A 14,243-nucleotide genomic window follows, 5' to 3' on the forward strand; every position below is an offset into this window, starting at 1 on the left:
AGCACATGTCTTTCCCATGATTACACAAGGGAGAACCTTTAATTAAAAGGAAAAAAAAGAAACACACAGCTGTACTAGATTGTTCTATATTCAATTAAATATAAAGCCTTTTCCTTGAGTGCTTCCTCTACCCAGCCACTTATTTTCATTAAATTCCTTGAAATTAAAGATCTTCAATCCTCTGTCAAATCCAAAACAAATGGTGAACACTACCTCCTCAACAGATCACAAGAGGTTACTCTGGAAGTTTTCTAGGTGTTGAGAAAACTTATGTTTCCTGTTCTATGTTTCTTAAAAGTAAGAAAAACAAAAGTAAAATATCTGGAAGATTTTCTTCCACCTATATATTAAGCAAAAATTCTCTCTCATATTGATATGATTGAGTAAGTAGATCAAATGCATACTATACTATAGATATTTTTAACAGGTTGCCAATCTGAAAAGCGAAATTCCTAAACTGAAATTCCCAAAAAGAAAAAGAGAAAGACACATCTAAGCTGTAAATACTTGCTAAATATTTGCCCTAAATATTTTAAGGAACTGTTGCAGACCATCCTTAGAGAGAGGAGTTAACTTTTATTGTAAAGTAGTCCACAGACCATGCTAATTAGACAGCTTTATCAGCAACACATGTTGACTTACGAAACAAATTTTCCCACTTCCACCTGCAGTATCGGTTCTCGTAACTGCACTTCCAAGAGCAAGTCTCCAGCTTGGACTCCATCCCCAGGTTTTGTAGGATGTGGATTAAAGATTCGGAGATATCCCATATAACTGCCCACAATAATTTTATCTATAAAAAAAAAAAGAAAACAAATGAAATTTAAAAATTACACTAGCACCTGTAGAATCAGGTTTGCTGCAGAAGTGCTTCAAAGGATATCCTAAAAAAATAAAATATTCACATGTGATTCTGTTGATGGTCTGTCTTCTAGACTAATTTTAGTAATTAATTTTCTCCCAGCAACAAAAACTGGTTAGCAAAGGGTCTCATAGGGTAATTATCATGGTGATGGCACTGACCATTGCTACTATTCTATCATTTCAGTTTGATGCTCACACTTTTAAAAAAAAAAGTCACATTCTGATTTTCAAGAGTACATCATACTTCCAGCTTCTACATCTTTGATCTATGCAAACACATATCAAACCAGCAGAAGTGTTAAATTTTAAAACTGTGACCCATGACATTTATCCAAATGCAAACTAAATCCACACTGTTATGTCAGGTCAACACAGCCTTGAGACCTCCAGATCTTGGGATAGAGCCATTATTTCCAAGAGGAGCATGGTAAATTACACCAGGGTTATTTTGGGATCGTATTGTTAATGACAAAAAAAATTATTAATAGAAAACCTCAAAGAGCTGCTAAAACTACTCTAGAAGAGCTAGCCTTCTAAAGTAGTCATCAATATGTATTTCCTCTGGATACAGGTCATCATTATCAATGCAGAACAAAAATCAAATCCTGTAAGTCTTGTCCACAAGTCAGGATGACATACTCATAGCACACTCAAACCAGTTTACCAGCCTCTAAAGGCTTGGAAGAGTTCCACGGGACCCCAACTCAAAAGTCCAGATCAGCTGCCTACTTCCTCTCTTCTCCAGCAGCAAACTTCCACCCACAGTCCCTGGTTCAGATATTACTGTCTGCCTTCTGCACACTAATCTTTGCCTCAGTTTTGTGCTGTAACAGGTAGTCCACCAACAGCAAATTAACAGTTGTATAACCTATATCTTTAAATATAATTTAGTCGCACATTCCTTAAAAATACTTAATAAACTTATCTAGAAGATGACCTTTTGCCTTAAGGCTGCATTTACTTTTGGTCCTGAACTCTGCAAGAAAAGGAGCCTAGTCTAAAAACAAAGAGAAAATACAGTGTTAAGAAAGTAGATAAAATAGTGGGCTAGTATTACGCTCCCACAACACTGTAACCGGTATGAAAGGGCCTACTTTCTCATTAGGAATAGATTCTATCCATAATTCTCTCAGTCAATTCCTATCCAAAAAGCACACCAAAACAGTAGCATAGCTTGACTTAGTTCAAATCCTTCTAAAAGGGCATAGCTTAAAAAAATGGCAAAAATTAAATCATACCCAAGGACCTCTGCTGAGCAAAAAAATAGAGCTCTAAGATGTGACAAGAGAGCCTCTTAAAGAAAGGTCCTAAATATTTATTAGTTAAAATGTATGTGTGTGTGTATGCGTGCGTGTGGGCGTGCGCGCGGGTGCGTGCAGGCGCGTATGAGAACTCTCGCTGAGAGCAAAGACCATTAACTGTTGTAAAAATGTGGTCACAGAGATGCATCACTTCAACTCCACACTTTAATTTCTTAATGACTACAGAGAAGAGCAAAGTTTCCTCAAGTGAAGTGCAACTTGATTTCAACAGGCCCTTATTTTTGCAGCACAAAAAGACTTTTTTTTTTCCATAAAAATACTTAGCTTATCAACCCTCAGCCTGCTTTTTTTTTTCCACAAGTTCAATGACTTATGATGCGTTTCTTTCCATGACTAATTTAAAGTCTTTGTTTTAAGTATAGCTACCAAGAAAGAATAAAACATGAGAGAAATTGCTATTGAACATCAACAAAGATTAAAACGTTTAGAGATCTAGGAATACACAAAGACAAATGGCAAACAAGAATACGAGCACTCAACTTGTTTTATTAAGTCTACAAGGACACACTAAAGACAACAGACCTTAAACTAACTAACCAACTAGCCTGGCTAACGACCTGTCACTATGCACTAGCTTTGTTAAAGCATACTTGCAGCTGCATAGCTTGAAAGTCAGCAGCCACTAGTTCTGAATTTACCTTGCCCACTGTTAACAACATCAGCAACACAAAGACAGCCTTGATCAAATTCTTCCTTTTCTCCAAGTACAGTGGACCACCAGTCTCGGGCTTTAAACAAAGACATTCTTCTTCACTGAAAGGGAAGCAAACTGTTGTTGAAACCTATAGTTGATGGATGAATTTATACAAGTAACTTTAACATTAACAAATTTACTATATTTCCATCTCTTAGCTTCACATTGCTGTAACATGAACAGAAAAAACATTAACCAAATACCCCAAATATCTGAAATTATATACTTAAAAAAAATTAAAGAACTTCTTGTGACGAATTCATAGACTAGTTGTGATAAACACTGGCAATTAGGAGCAGCAAAGAAAAAAAAATCACAGTTCTTTTTAAAACTGTTACAAGCCTTCTATAATAAGCATTAAAAAGTAACAGAAGTTTTCAAAGTCCCAGAAATTGGACATTCCCCTCTCACCAAAGAGAATTAGGAAAAATAGATTCTGGCGTACGTCCAGAAATAAGAAAGCTTATTTTAGAAAAGTTAATCAAGATACAAACAGACAGTATCAAGACAGACAGTATCAAGACTGCCACTGAGTAATCGCCTTAAAGATGCTCTGCTGACGTGACTGAAGAACTCGGTCAGAGAGGGCACAAATCAGCTTTTCTGCTCCCTACCTGCTATTATTTTAAGAAAGGGCGGGGGGTGGGAGGGAAGGTAGGCTAACCGCTTTGTAGGCGGCTTGACAACTACATCACCCCAGTTCAAACTTCCCAAGTCCTAGCCTATGCTTTTGGAAGAGCAGGACTAACCTGAACAGTTTGGCTGAGAGAGATAAAGAGAAAGAAAAAAAAAAGAAGAGGGAGAAAGAGAGAGATACCCGTGGGGAGCTTTACCGAGAGGCGAGGCGAGGGGCAGGGAGGCGGCCGGGCGGCGGCACAGCAGCCGGCGGCGCCGATCAGCCGAGGCGAGCGGGCGCCAGCATCTCCCGGGCGCGGACACGGAGCGACCTACCCCAGGGCGGCCCCGCCGCCCGCGAGAGCTCCTTGCTTGGGCCCGGGCGCAGCTCTGAGGAAGGGGACAGAAGGCGAGGCGGCGGGGGGGACTGGCGGAGGCGGCAAGCCGCTACAGCGCTCTCAGCGGCGCAGCGGCCATCTTCAGCGCCGTTGTCATGGCGCCTTAACAACCGACCTCGCCCTCCGGAAGGGCGGGGCGCGCTTCCCGCCGCCACCGGGAATTGTAGTTTGGGAACTCCGGAAGCAGAGGCCGGCTCGGCGCGCGCGAAGGACAGTTGGGCTCTATCATTTCTTCCGGGGGGGGGGAGAAGTAGGAGAAATAAAGGTGTTCCTTGTGTCCCTGAGGAAAAACACAACCTTCCAGCGTGGACATTTCCTCTTCAAAGGCAAAGGAGAAACTTTTAACCCTCCTTGCCCTCGAGGGCGCCTTCTGAAAGCGCCCTTCTCCCACGCTTCTCCCCCCCCGCGTTTCCCTCTGGGTGGTACCGCCGGTAGGCGGTGCGCACGTGACGTGCGGCCGGCCGCCGGCGGGGAGGTGGCGCGGCGCGGTCGCTGCTGTGGCCGTGGCTCCTCGGCGGTTGGTGGACGCCGGCTCGCAGCGCTGAGGCGAAGCTCCCCCTCCCTCAGCGGCGGCGGAGCGGCCCCGCCGTCCCGCAGCGGCGCACTGGGCGCGCCCCGGGCGGCTACCATGGACAGGACCGCGGTGGCGAAGATGGGAGCGGTGGCCAGCGCCAGCGTGTGCGCGCTGGTGGGCGGCGTGGTGCTGGCCCAGTACATCTTCACCATGAAGAAGAAGACGGGCAGGAAGACCAAGATCATCGAGATGGTACGTGGTGGTGGTGGTGGTGGTGGTGATCCCGCACCCGCCGCCCCAAATACCTGCTCCCCCCCTCGCCTGCCCCGTGCGCACGGGTCCCCTCCCCTTCGCCCTGGTGCCCTCCAGACCTGCACCCATAGGTCAAGCTCTCTGCTGCTGTGGTGGTAATTCAAAAGCCTGCTCGTGGCTTGTAACAAATTAAAAACGCGGGATGTGTTCAGCCCTGTGTTGAAACTAGAAAGCGATGTCTGTGCACGGCTGCTATAAAAGGAAGATTAAGCTGTCCACCGCCCTTGTTACACTTGTTACTTAGAAGATCGTTTGAATGTCTGCTTAAGAGGAAGTGGTTGCTGAAAGGCCTTAGATGACATGCTGCTGTCTTTCACACTGAAATCCTTCGAATCTGAGTTTATGATTTGGACACCACTGCACTAAGGAACTGAACCGAAATCATCAGGTCGCTTCATGTTAGCCAATGAATATTTTATGATATTGCCTACAAAACTTTACTCAAAGCTTTTTTTTTTTTTAATTTTACATCAAAACATAGATTTTTACCAAGAATTGCTACAGTTGTGTATGTAAATAGTGAGACATCTAGTTACTCACTTGACCATGTAATTCAGCAGTTGCCAGTGGAAGTTATACGATGTAATTTATGATAACGTGGATTCAGAGAAGAATTCCACTGTGTGCTTTTATAAGAGTCATCCTACTTCCTGCTGGAAAAAACTTTTTGAATGCTATTCTCAGTCACCAAGCCCTTCATTGAGTAATTCGGGGGGGGGGGTTGTTTTGCTTTTTGGTTTCTGTTTCCTCTCTTATTGGCAACAGCTTGTGGAAGAGCAGAAACTTTGGATTGCCTCTTCAGATAGGTTTTAGACAGGGCTGTGAATTATATAATAGGATTTTATAAAACTCGTTTGAAAGTCTACAGTGGCATAACACTGGTTAACTAGAAATTATTCCTTTTTTTAGGTCTAGTACTGATAGTACATCTTATTTTAGAGAGTTATATGTACAATAAAATATGGAAACTTAAAAGCTTGGCCATACAGACACTCAAAAGGCAGTTATAATAGTTTCACCGACTTCTGTTCTCAGTAACCCAGTTAAGCTGTAATTCAGAAAATGCCTAATAATTGCTAAGGGTATATTTGTACTAACTTTCTTTACAATCTTTAAATGATATCTCAGCTAGAGAGGCTTAACTTCAGCTTTTTATCTTTGTTGCAGAAGTTTTGGTTTTAGTAGGAAAAAAATTTGTCATGTCAATGATAAATTGATTTCTGGTAGAATAACTTCTTAAACATGTTCAGATAATATTTTCAGATCTATGTTCTTGGACACAGATCTGTGATCCTAAATAGATATTTCTGAAAATTCTGCTTTTAGGATCACAGCTTTACTCAACTTTAAATTCCGAGGAAAAAACAAAGCTTGTTCAAAGCAGGTCAGCTTGCTCTCATTTAAGTATTTTATCAAATGGATACAACACATTAATACTGTTTGCCCACTCAGAGAATTATCGTTTCAACCAATTGGTTAGAGTTGGCAGCTTCCTCAGCTAACAAGCTTCTTTAGTTCATCAGCTGCAAGTCTTTTTTTCTCCTCAAGCAGTATTTTCAGTGAACCTATGTAGTCAGGCTGTGAAATTTCTCTTACTTCAGAAGAAGTGGAATAGTTATGTAAACATCATACCAAGGATTTTAGTTTGTCAAATAAGGGAGAAAATGTGTTCAAGTGTTTGCTGAATATGCTGCATTCTGCGGAGCTTCCTGAAACAGTTTTTTCCACCAATGCAGATTTTATTCAACATCTGTCATTTACAAGACACAGTGTATCTGTTTTAATTTATCAGAAAGAAGGACTTCTTTGGAGCTCTTGTAAGAAGGTGCTGTTTTCCAATCTGTAATTTAGTGTTAAGTTAGTGGAAAGTGGGAAAGAAAACTATACTTTGATGAAATCTATTTTTTCTAATACACAAGCTGCTATGCCAGCCTGGCCTTCTACATTAGAATATCTACTTTAAGATTATCAGATTGTTCTTGTATTTTTTGGTGGATTTTTTTGGTTTGAGTTTTCTTAATTGTTGTTCATTACAGAAGTATTTCCATACCTATTCTAAAACCAGGAAAAAATTAAAAACCACACTAGATATCTAAAAATTACTTGTCAACGGTTTTGTAGGTGATAATCTGGCCAAATTGCAAGTGGATATCATTAAAACAGTAATTTGATTTCCAAATTCCAGGTGTATATGAATGAAGCACTGTAGTAGTAGCTATTTAAAATAGTTAAGCTGAACTGAAAGTATGAAACTGGATGACTGGGATTTTTTATTATATTCTGGAATTGGTTATCTTGGGGAGAGTTATACTTTGGCTTTTTATCTCTAGTATTACACTCCGATTTTCAGATACCTTGGTGTATAACTTGTTAAAATCAGTAGAGAAGAAGCCTGGAGAATTTGAACTTTAGTTATATGACTTTAATTCTCACCAATGAAATATTCTTTGATTGGACTTAACTACAGCAATAATTTTTTGGACTTTCCTCAGCTAAAATATACTTAGATGAAAATAAGACTCAAATCTAAGTAAAAATCCGAGTGTTTAAATGCTAAAAAGACAGTGACCTCTGTGAATCAAATAGAATGTCTATAAGACAAGGTAATATCAGGGCTTGTGAGGGCAAGAATTTTTAACGTAAAGAAAAGTGGAAAGTATTCTCAAGGATTATGAAAATATGAGGGTAACCATATTTCAATGTTGAATATTGAAATCAACAGATTCTTAAATATCTATCTCATATTTCAGTAGATGAATTCTGTAGCAAAGTATTTAGCCCAGTATGCAAATTTAAGCATAATAAAGACAGCATGAAATTACTGCATCTCATTTAAAAGCAAAGGTTTACATTTGGAATTAGATTAAGGTATTAATGTGTTGTCTTTATTGACCATGTAAGGTTCCCAAAGTAGGCGCTGATGAATGTAAACAGTGTTCTGATCCCCTTTCCAAACTAACAGAGGCATTAATGGTAAATATTTAGCCCGTTATGTGAAGTTTTATGCTGTGTGTCAAGAAACTACTGTCTCTTGATGACTTCTGTATAACCTTGCACAGTCAATTTGCTGTTTCTGTGCAATTGTAAAAGTATTCCTACAGTCAGGTGAACGTAAAAGTTATCAGTGAGGTTGCTAACTTTGATTTAAAGAGGAAGTTAATTAGACTCCTGAAGTAACTTATTAGTTAATGTTTGATGGCTGCTATAAAGAGATTAAAATTTACGGTATTACAGTAGCACTCAACCTCTTCGTTTTTCAGGCCCCAGACAGTCTTGCAATGATGTTGTGGATCCCTACAGAGCAAATCAGGTGTACTGACAATAGACGTAGGCTTCTTGGTTATCTTTTGTGAAGACCTTAGAAAGGCTGCAGAAACCAAGTGCTCACAGACTAAAGAGTGAAAAATGTTGCCTAAGTCTTATGAAAAAGCTCATCTTTAAGTAAAAGCCCATGCTAACTAAAACATGGGATAAATGTGAAAAAATTTTTTAAGAGTAACACTATTTTTTGTTGTATGAGTACTGCATAAACAAAGTTATGCTAGAATGTTGAGGTTTTTCATCAACATCAAAGTTGCTTACTTTGCTTTTTTTAATACTGTTATTAGAACTTCAGGAGGTTTTTATTGTATTTGTTCTATAAGGATTGAGAAACATAATAGAGCTGGTTAAAATACAGTAGCAGGAAAATACCTTAAACTGAAAATAACCGTCTCCAGTTTATTTTCCAGAAAACTGGGCAGACTTTTAGTTATATTTCTGTATTTCTCCATTTTGTTCCTGAAGTTAGAGGATCTAATTACCTGAAAAAGGCTTTGTATAAAATTTCAACAACAGAAAATTAAAACTCAGTTTAAAAAGTAGTTTCTCATATTAAAGAAATTTTTTCAACCAGCCATTGTTAAATATTTCTGACCAGTTTTCTTTTTAATATGTTGGGGAGGGGTGGAAATGCGTGATTTTTTTGCCATATTAGAATTTACCAGAAGAAATACAAGCAAGTGGATAAGAAATGATGTAACTGCCACTTATTTCCTTTCTTAAGAAATAAAGGAACTTATTCGGTGAGCATGACTGCCATAGGGTTTGTGTGGAGAGATTTTTTTGTTTATTTCTTGTTTTGGGTTTTTTTTTTTTTCTTCACATCACCCTGGCAAGAGTGGCCTCTCATTTCGCAGTTGTGTCACAGATGAAGGATACAGATCTTTACAACTGGCAGTGATATCATATCACTCCACTTCTTTATCCTGGTCTTTGGAGTGTTTACACTAGTTGCTACAGCGACTGCAATGTCACACTGGTGTGGGTCATTGATGACCTCCTAGTGGAGAATGAAATAAAGGAATGGGCAATATATAGCCTATGTGCAACACTGTCCTTCAGGCATCTAAATGGCTAGTACGTGAAAGTCCTTCAGGTAAATACATAGCATTTCTTTACAAAGACAAAAAAGAGCTTGAGCCTGAGCAAATTGGAATCAATAGAAGGGGGAGGGGAAAGAACATGGACTCTAAATATCACTATAGGACACTGTCACTTTCTGGGTATTGCAGTGATAATTAAAATGTTGCGACCTTGGAAGCTATCCAGTAATGTAATCCATGTGGGAATAATACTGCTTCACAGGAATGGTGCCATGCTATGAATCAACTGAAAAGTGAAAGAACTCCTGAGATCTAACACTAGCCATATGTGATGGAGAGCCCTTATGTTACTAGGGACTAGACTATTTGAATAATTTTTAGAAGACTGTTAAACTTTTACAACCACATTAGAATCGATATGACTACTGGGGATTTCATATAACTATTTCTATAAAATGTGGTTTTGTTCGGACTCTACTTCTCAATAGAAAAAACACTTTGACAGAGTGATAAACATCAACATTACGAGAACAAGCTTGTGTTGCCTGCAGACTTTTCTGTTCAGATAATCATGATATATGGTAACCTAGAACATGGTTTGTAAAGCAAATTTATACAGGGCCAGGAAAAATACTTTAAATGTAGTTCATATTGACTTAACTTAGATAGTACTATTTTATTTTTTTTTACTCTCACTGTGAATTAATTCAGGTGGAAATCTTAAAAATTCAGATCCTAGGAGAAGAAAAATGGACTCCAAATTTAAGTGTTTTCTTCCAAAATCAGTTAAGAATTAAAAAAGTAGACTACTATGCAGATTTTGCTCATAGTAATATTTTACCCTATTTAGTGCACTGAGCTGATCATCTGAAATTGCCACTGCCTTTTTTTTTTTTTTTTTTTTTTTAATGAATAGATTTTGAAACATATGTTCTTATAATGAATGGGTTTGGGAAGGTCAGTTGTCTTTAGTACTGATTTAGTTTCTCTGAGAACTGATTCATCCTAGTCATAACAGTTATTAATGAAATGTGATGATGAACTGCACCTGAAAATTGAGCTCCAAGCAGTAATAATAATAAGCAGATGTCAGGATACAATATGTAAAGTAGGTGTAGGCTCAGAACAGCATTAAGGAATTGCTGCTTTCATTTATCTTTTCTGGAAAGTCTTCCTCTAGAACAGTAGAGCGATCTTTCCATGAATCATTCTGCTCTGAAGCATTTTTACCTTGTCCTAAATGCTTCGTATGTGCTGTCACATGATTTTCTCCTATTTGCAATAACTCTTGATTATTGGTTGAGCTATTAATTGCATCTGTTTTATTAAACTTTTTACAGATTAAAGCCAATTACAAAAACTGCAAATATTAAGCATGTTACTTTTAACTGTCAAACAGTATAAGTAATTTTTTTTAATGTTTGAATATACGTATCGGTGCAAATTTGTTCTTGTTATGGATTAAAGCTGCACAGCATTTCAACAATCAGTCTTAACAAGAGCTATAAAGTTTTATAAAAAAAATAACTAAATAGATCTCCATGTAAGTAAGTGCTGAGGAAACCCAAGGTATGGATTCATGCATTTATGGGCAGGGGAATTCTGTCTGTAAATTCAATAGTGATTTTAAATGTACTTAAAATTTGTCTAAATCTGGAAAATGTTTTATAACAGCTTAACTTTTGAAGTTCTTTGCTTCAAGAAATTGGATTGGCTGCCTCTTACCTATTATTAGCACTTGAAATAATTGCATAATACACAATACATAATCTTTTTCTCTGTTGGCCTGTTCTACTTCATGCTAATAGCCTTCAAGTTATTAGCTTCAGTCCCCTTCCTTCCCTGTATGTGAACATACACAAGCACATTGTGCTATAGCTTGTGAAGAGTAAGTTTTTGAGAGAGGTTTAAGGAAAAATTATCATGAAAGAAGCATACTGCCAGATTTTTTATCTGGAATCTGATGTCTTTGTCAGATGATACTTTTTAAGGACTTAAATTTTAGCTAGTTTAGCTGCAGTAGACAACATGGAACAGCAGGTGGCACTACTGTGGACTTTGTATCAGTTTGCATGGTACATCTCTGAAGATGGATATACAATATTTTTAAAGTAACTTGTCATTTAAGAAATCCTGTCCAACAGTGACTACCTTTTCTTGGCCTCTGCTGACTCCAGATCAGACATGTACAAATGGACTGCCTCTGCATCCAGAGGGCCTAGAGCAGCAACTATGTCTCTGCTGCCTGTCAGATGCACAGTACTGAAACCTGGCTGATCCCATCACATGCTAATTGCAACTGAGAGGCAGAAATAGCTCACAACTACTCTTTCTGGCCTCCTTTTATAACCAGCATGCAAAGAGATACGAGGCCAGGTAAGACCAGGCAAGAGAGGTTGGTAAGTAAGTAGTAGACTGTACCATAGTAGAGGACAAGTCTAACTCTTCTTCTGGCCTTCCTCCAGTCAGGTTACTGTGCAGCAGTTGATCTGTAGTGTCTGTTTCTTCCTGGGGCAGAGCTCTTCATACAGCAGTTATTTTGACCAGTTTGCTGGACATCAGCTGCTCTGTCTCTTACCCAGAAGCAATCAATCACCAATGATCAGCTGCTGTAAAGCATCAGAGAACTGACGATGCCCCTAATAATTATAATTATTAGTCCCATGTCAATCATGCAGCAGTTTGACTAGCACTGCCAATAAGCTGAAATCTGCAGCTACTGTGTTGGTCACCTCTGTGTATTTAATTGCACTTTAAAAGTTCAGTGGATTTTTCTAATTTAGCTAAATCCTTTAATTTACAGAGTATTGCTTGAATGTTTAAAAATATGAGGCATTTTTTAGTACGAACGGACATATGCTTCAGGTTGCAGAGCACAGGTCAAACAGGACAACACCCAAGTTTAAATAGTAAAAGTAACTATATTCTTGTTGTTCAGTGATCTCACAAAAGAAGGCAGAATTGCACCAGCTTGCTCAAAGACAATAAAAAAAAGATTTTGGTTTAAGTAATTTCTACATAAACTTATGCAAAGCATGTGTAGTAATTGAAGGAAATGTGGCTTCTGCTTTCGTGTATGCCAATCTTTAAAAAAAGAATTAATGTATTTAATTTGTAGTTGTTTTAATTTTCATGATTTCTTTTTTAAAAAGAGGTGTGGCAAGACCCAGACTTGGATGCTGAAGATTCCTGAAGTATCTGAATATAAAATTTCAGACTTCTTGAGTTGGTTTTGCCATCAAGAAAGAGTCCTGTTCTACTTACGTGTTCTAACTTGTTTTCCCACTCATAAGCTTTAGCTTACTTCCTACCTCCTTATATCAAGAAGGTTTGTCTGCTTTGTAAATTGGATCACTGAAATACTCCAAATTTATTGGAGCTTTTGTTTTTACGTAAGAGTTTGTGGTATTATGCCCTGATTTCAGACAGAATGAGTACCATTGAAATATATTATTAACCTGCTCCTTTAAGGCTCTCCCTCTTTGGTGGAAACATATTAGTTATCAGTCAGTTATTTAGTGCAGTCAGTTATTTTCATCTGGATTGCATCTGCCCCTGCAACCAAAGGCAATCATATAAAGTCTTCAATCTGCTCTGCATGTTAGTTTGAAAAAATTGTGTGTGAAACTGAAGGGTAAGGAGGATATCTGGTACACAGTGTTTTTGAACATGCCCTATATCACTTCCAAAGAGCAAATACACAGAGAAACAAGAAATAGGGAACATCCAATTGTATCGTTAAATGGATCCAGTATCCAGAAACAGCCATGAAAAAATGGGACATGGAGGCGAAACAACCCATCACACCACAACCCATCATGCTGCCTATTACCTTTAAAATGAGTGTAAGGTAGCTGAATTTCATCTTTAGAATTACTGGCTTATTTTTAAAGAAAGTTAAAGAAGTGTCTGTACTAGAAGACATCCTAACAGTTGAAAAATTAATGTGGTAGTCTTAATATGTAACTTTAATAGCAAAATTATATTAGCACTACAGTCTTTCATCAGAATTTAGTGTCTGGTAATGCATTGTGGATTAAACTTTGTCCTGGGGACTTTGTTTTCAAACTGGATCTTGCAACTCCATCATTTAAGGGTCAGAGTTTATTTGATCTAGATACAGCATTCTTAGCCTTAGTGAATCTAAGCAGATTTTTTTTTCTTACAAGCAGATAAGAGAAGGAGAGAATCAGCAGCAACTGCTTCAGTCCAGGCCTTGGGCTTAATGCAAATTCCTTTCTAGATAGTGTTACATGGGAAGCTTCTTCTAGGGAAATAAGCACTTGTTGTAAGTTCTTTCAACGTACAAATAGACATATACTGGATATTTTGTTATAAAAGTATAAATGCAAATTTACAGTTTGGAAAAGATCCAAAGTGTAGCTGATGAAAATTATGTTACTGTGCAAGGTGAATTTTTGCACATCTGATAGCCAATTAAGAATTTATAAAGATACCATAATATCTACATACTGTTGATACTTAAAGCTCTATATTGTTTTACTAGCTATTTTGTAAAAGTTGTACCAACAACCTCCTCTGTAAGCGTTCCTCCAGTAAGCATAGAGTGTGTGTAATAGGAGAGGGAAGTGGGTCTTTTGGGTAGCCAATCTCCAACATTTGTCCTCTGTTACCATAGCAGTATTAAAGGAAACTGTGAATACCAGTCAAATTCAAAAATTCTAATTTTGTCAAAGATGAGTTTTCTGTATCTGTCTGAAGGAAAACTGGTAAGAAAAAGGGAGGGGGAAAAAAATATATAACCAGAAATGTAAATAAATGACTGTCCTGAACCATGAATGATTCTCTGTGTCATGTGTTACAAAATAGGAGTGTTGACTTACCTCCCATGAACATGATTTCACTTGATACAGATAATATCATATATCCAGCAGTGGTCTATACCAGAGGCATAGAGAAAGCATAAGGACAGGACAAGCTGTCATGATTCTTACCCAGAATGCTTTCCCAGCCTCCAGCAGCTTGTAGGGTGGTGTGGGTTTTATTGTTGTTGTTGTTTCAGAATGTACCTCCTGTTAATTTCAGTTGATGACCCCTAATTCTTACCCTGGAAGAGATGGTGAACAGTCTTTCCCTATTAATCTTTCCCATGCCATCCATTCATTTCTTTTCCTGGCTGAAGGAATAGTATATTGAGTT

General features: G+C 38.2%; 2 protein-coding genes across 8 annotated transcripts in view; one reads left to right on the top strand and one right to left on the bottom strand.

Moving 5' to 3' along the window:
* BBS9 (Bardet-Biedl syndrome 9) overlaps positions 1–4,057 on the bottom strand; it is a 312,936-nt gene extending 308,879 nt beyond the window's left edge. For 5 of the 6 annotated variants that reach the window (XR_010883441.1, XR_010883440.1, XM_067291270.1 and 2 more), the window contains exons 1-3: positions 3,714–4,057; positions 2,825–2,939; positions 643–793 (exon numbers count right to left, since the gene is read on the bottom strand). Coding sequence is in view for 4 of the 6 variants with exons in the window: in XM_067291270.1 (XP_067147371.1) it covers positions 643–793; positions 2,825–2,930 (257 nt within the window). In the remaining 2 variants the exon portion in view is untranslated. The remainder of the gene's footprint in view (positions 1–642; positions 794–2,824; positions 2,940–3,713) is intronic. The other variant, XM_067291268.1, reaches the window with a different exon arrangement.
* A 300-nt stretch (positions 4,058–4,357) lies between these two features.
* The window catches only part of NT5C3A (5'-nucleotidase, cytosolic IIIA), a 29,885-nt gene continuing 19,999 nt past the window's right edge, over positions 4,358–14,243 (top strand). The window contains exon 1 of one of the 2 annotated variants that reach the window (XM_067291271.1): positions 4,358–4,659. In XM_067291271.1, the coding sequence (XP_067147372.1) occupies positions 4,522–4,659 (138 nt within the window). In that variant the 5' untranslated portion in view covers positions 4,358–4,521. The remainder of the gene's footprint in view (positions 4,660–14,243) is intronic. The other variant, XM_067291272.1, reaches the window with a different exon arrangement.

Source organism: Apteryx mantelli, chromosome 2 (genome assembly GCF_036417845.1).
Source record: "Apteryx mantelli isolate bAptMan1 chromosome 2, bAptMan1.hap1, whole genome shotgun sequence".
Classification (NCBI taxonomy): domain Eukaryota; kingdom Metazoa; phylum Chordata; class Aves; order Apterygiformes; family Apterygidae; genus Apteryx; species Apteryx mantelli.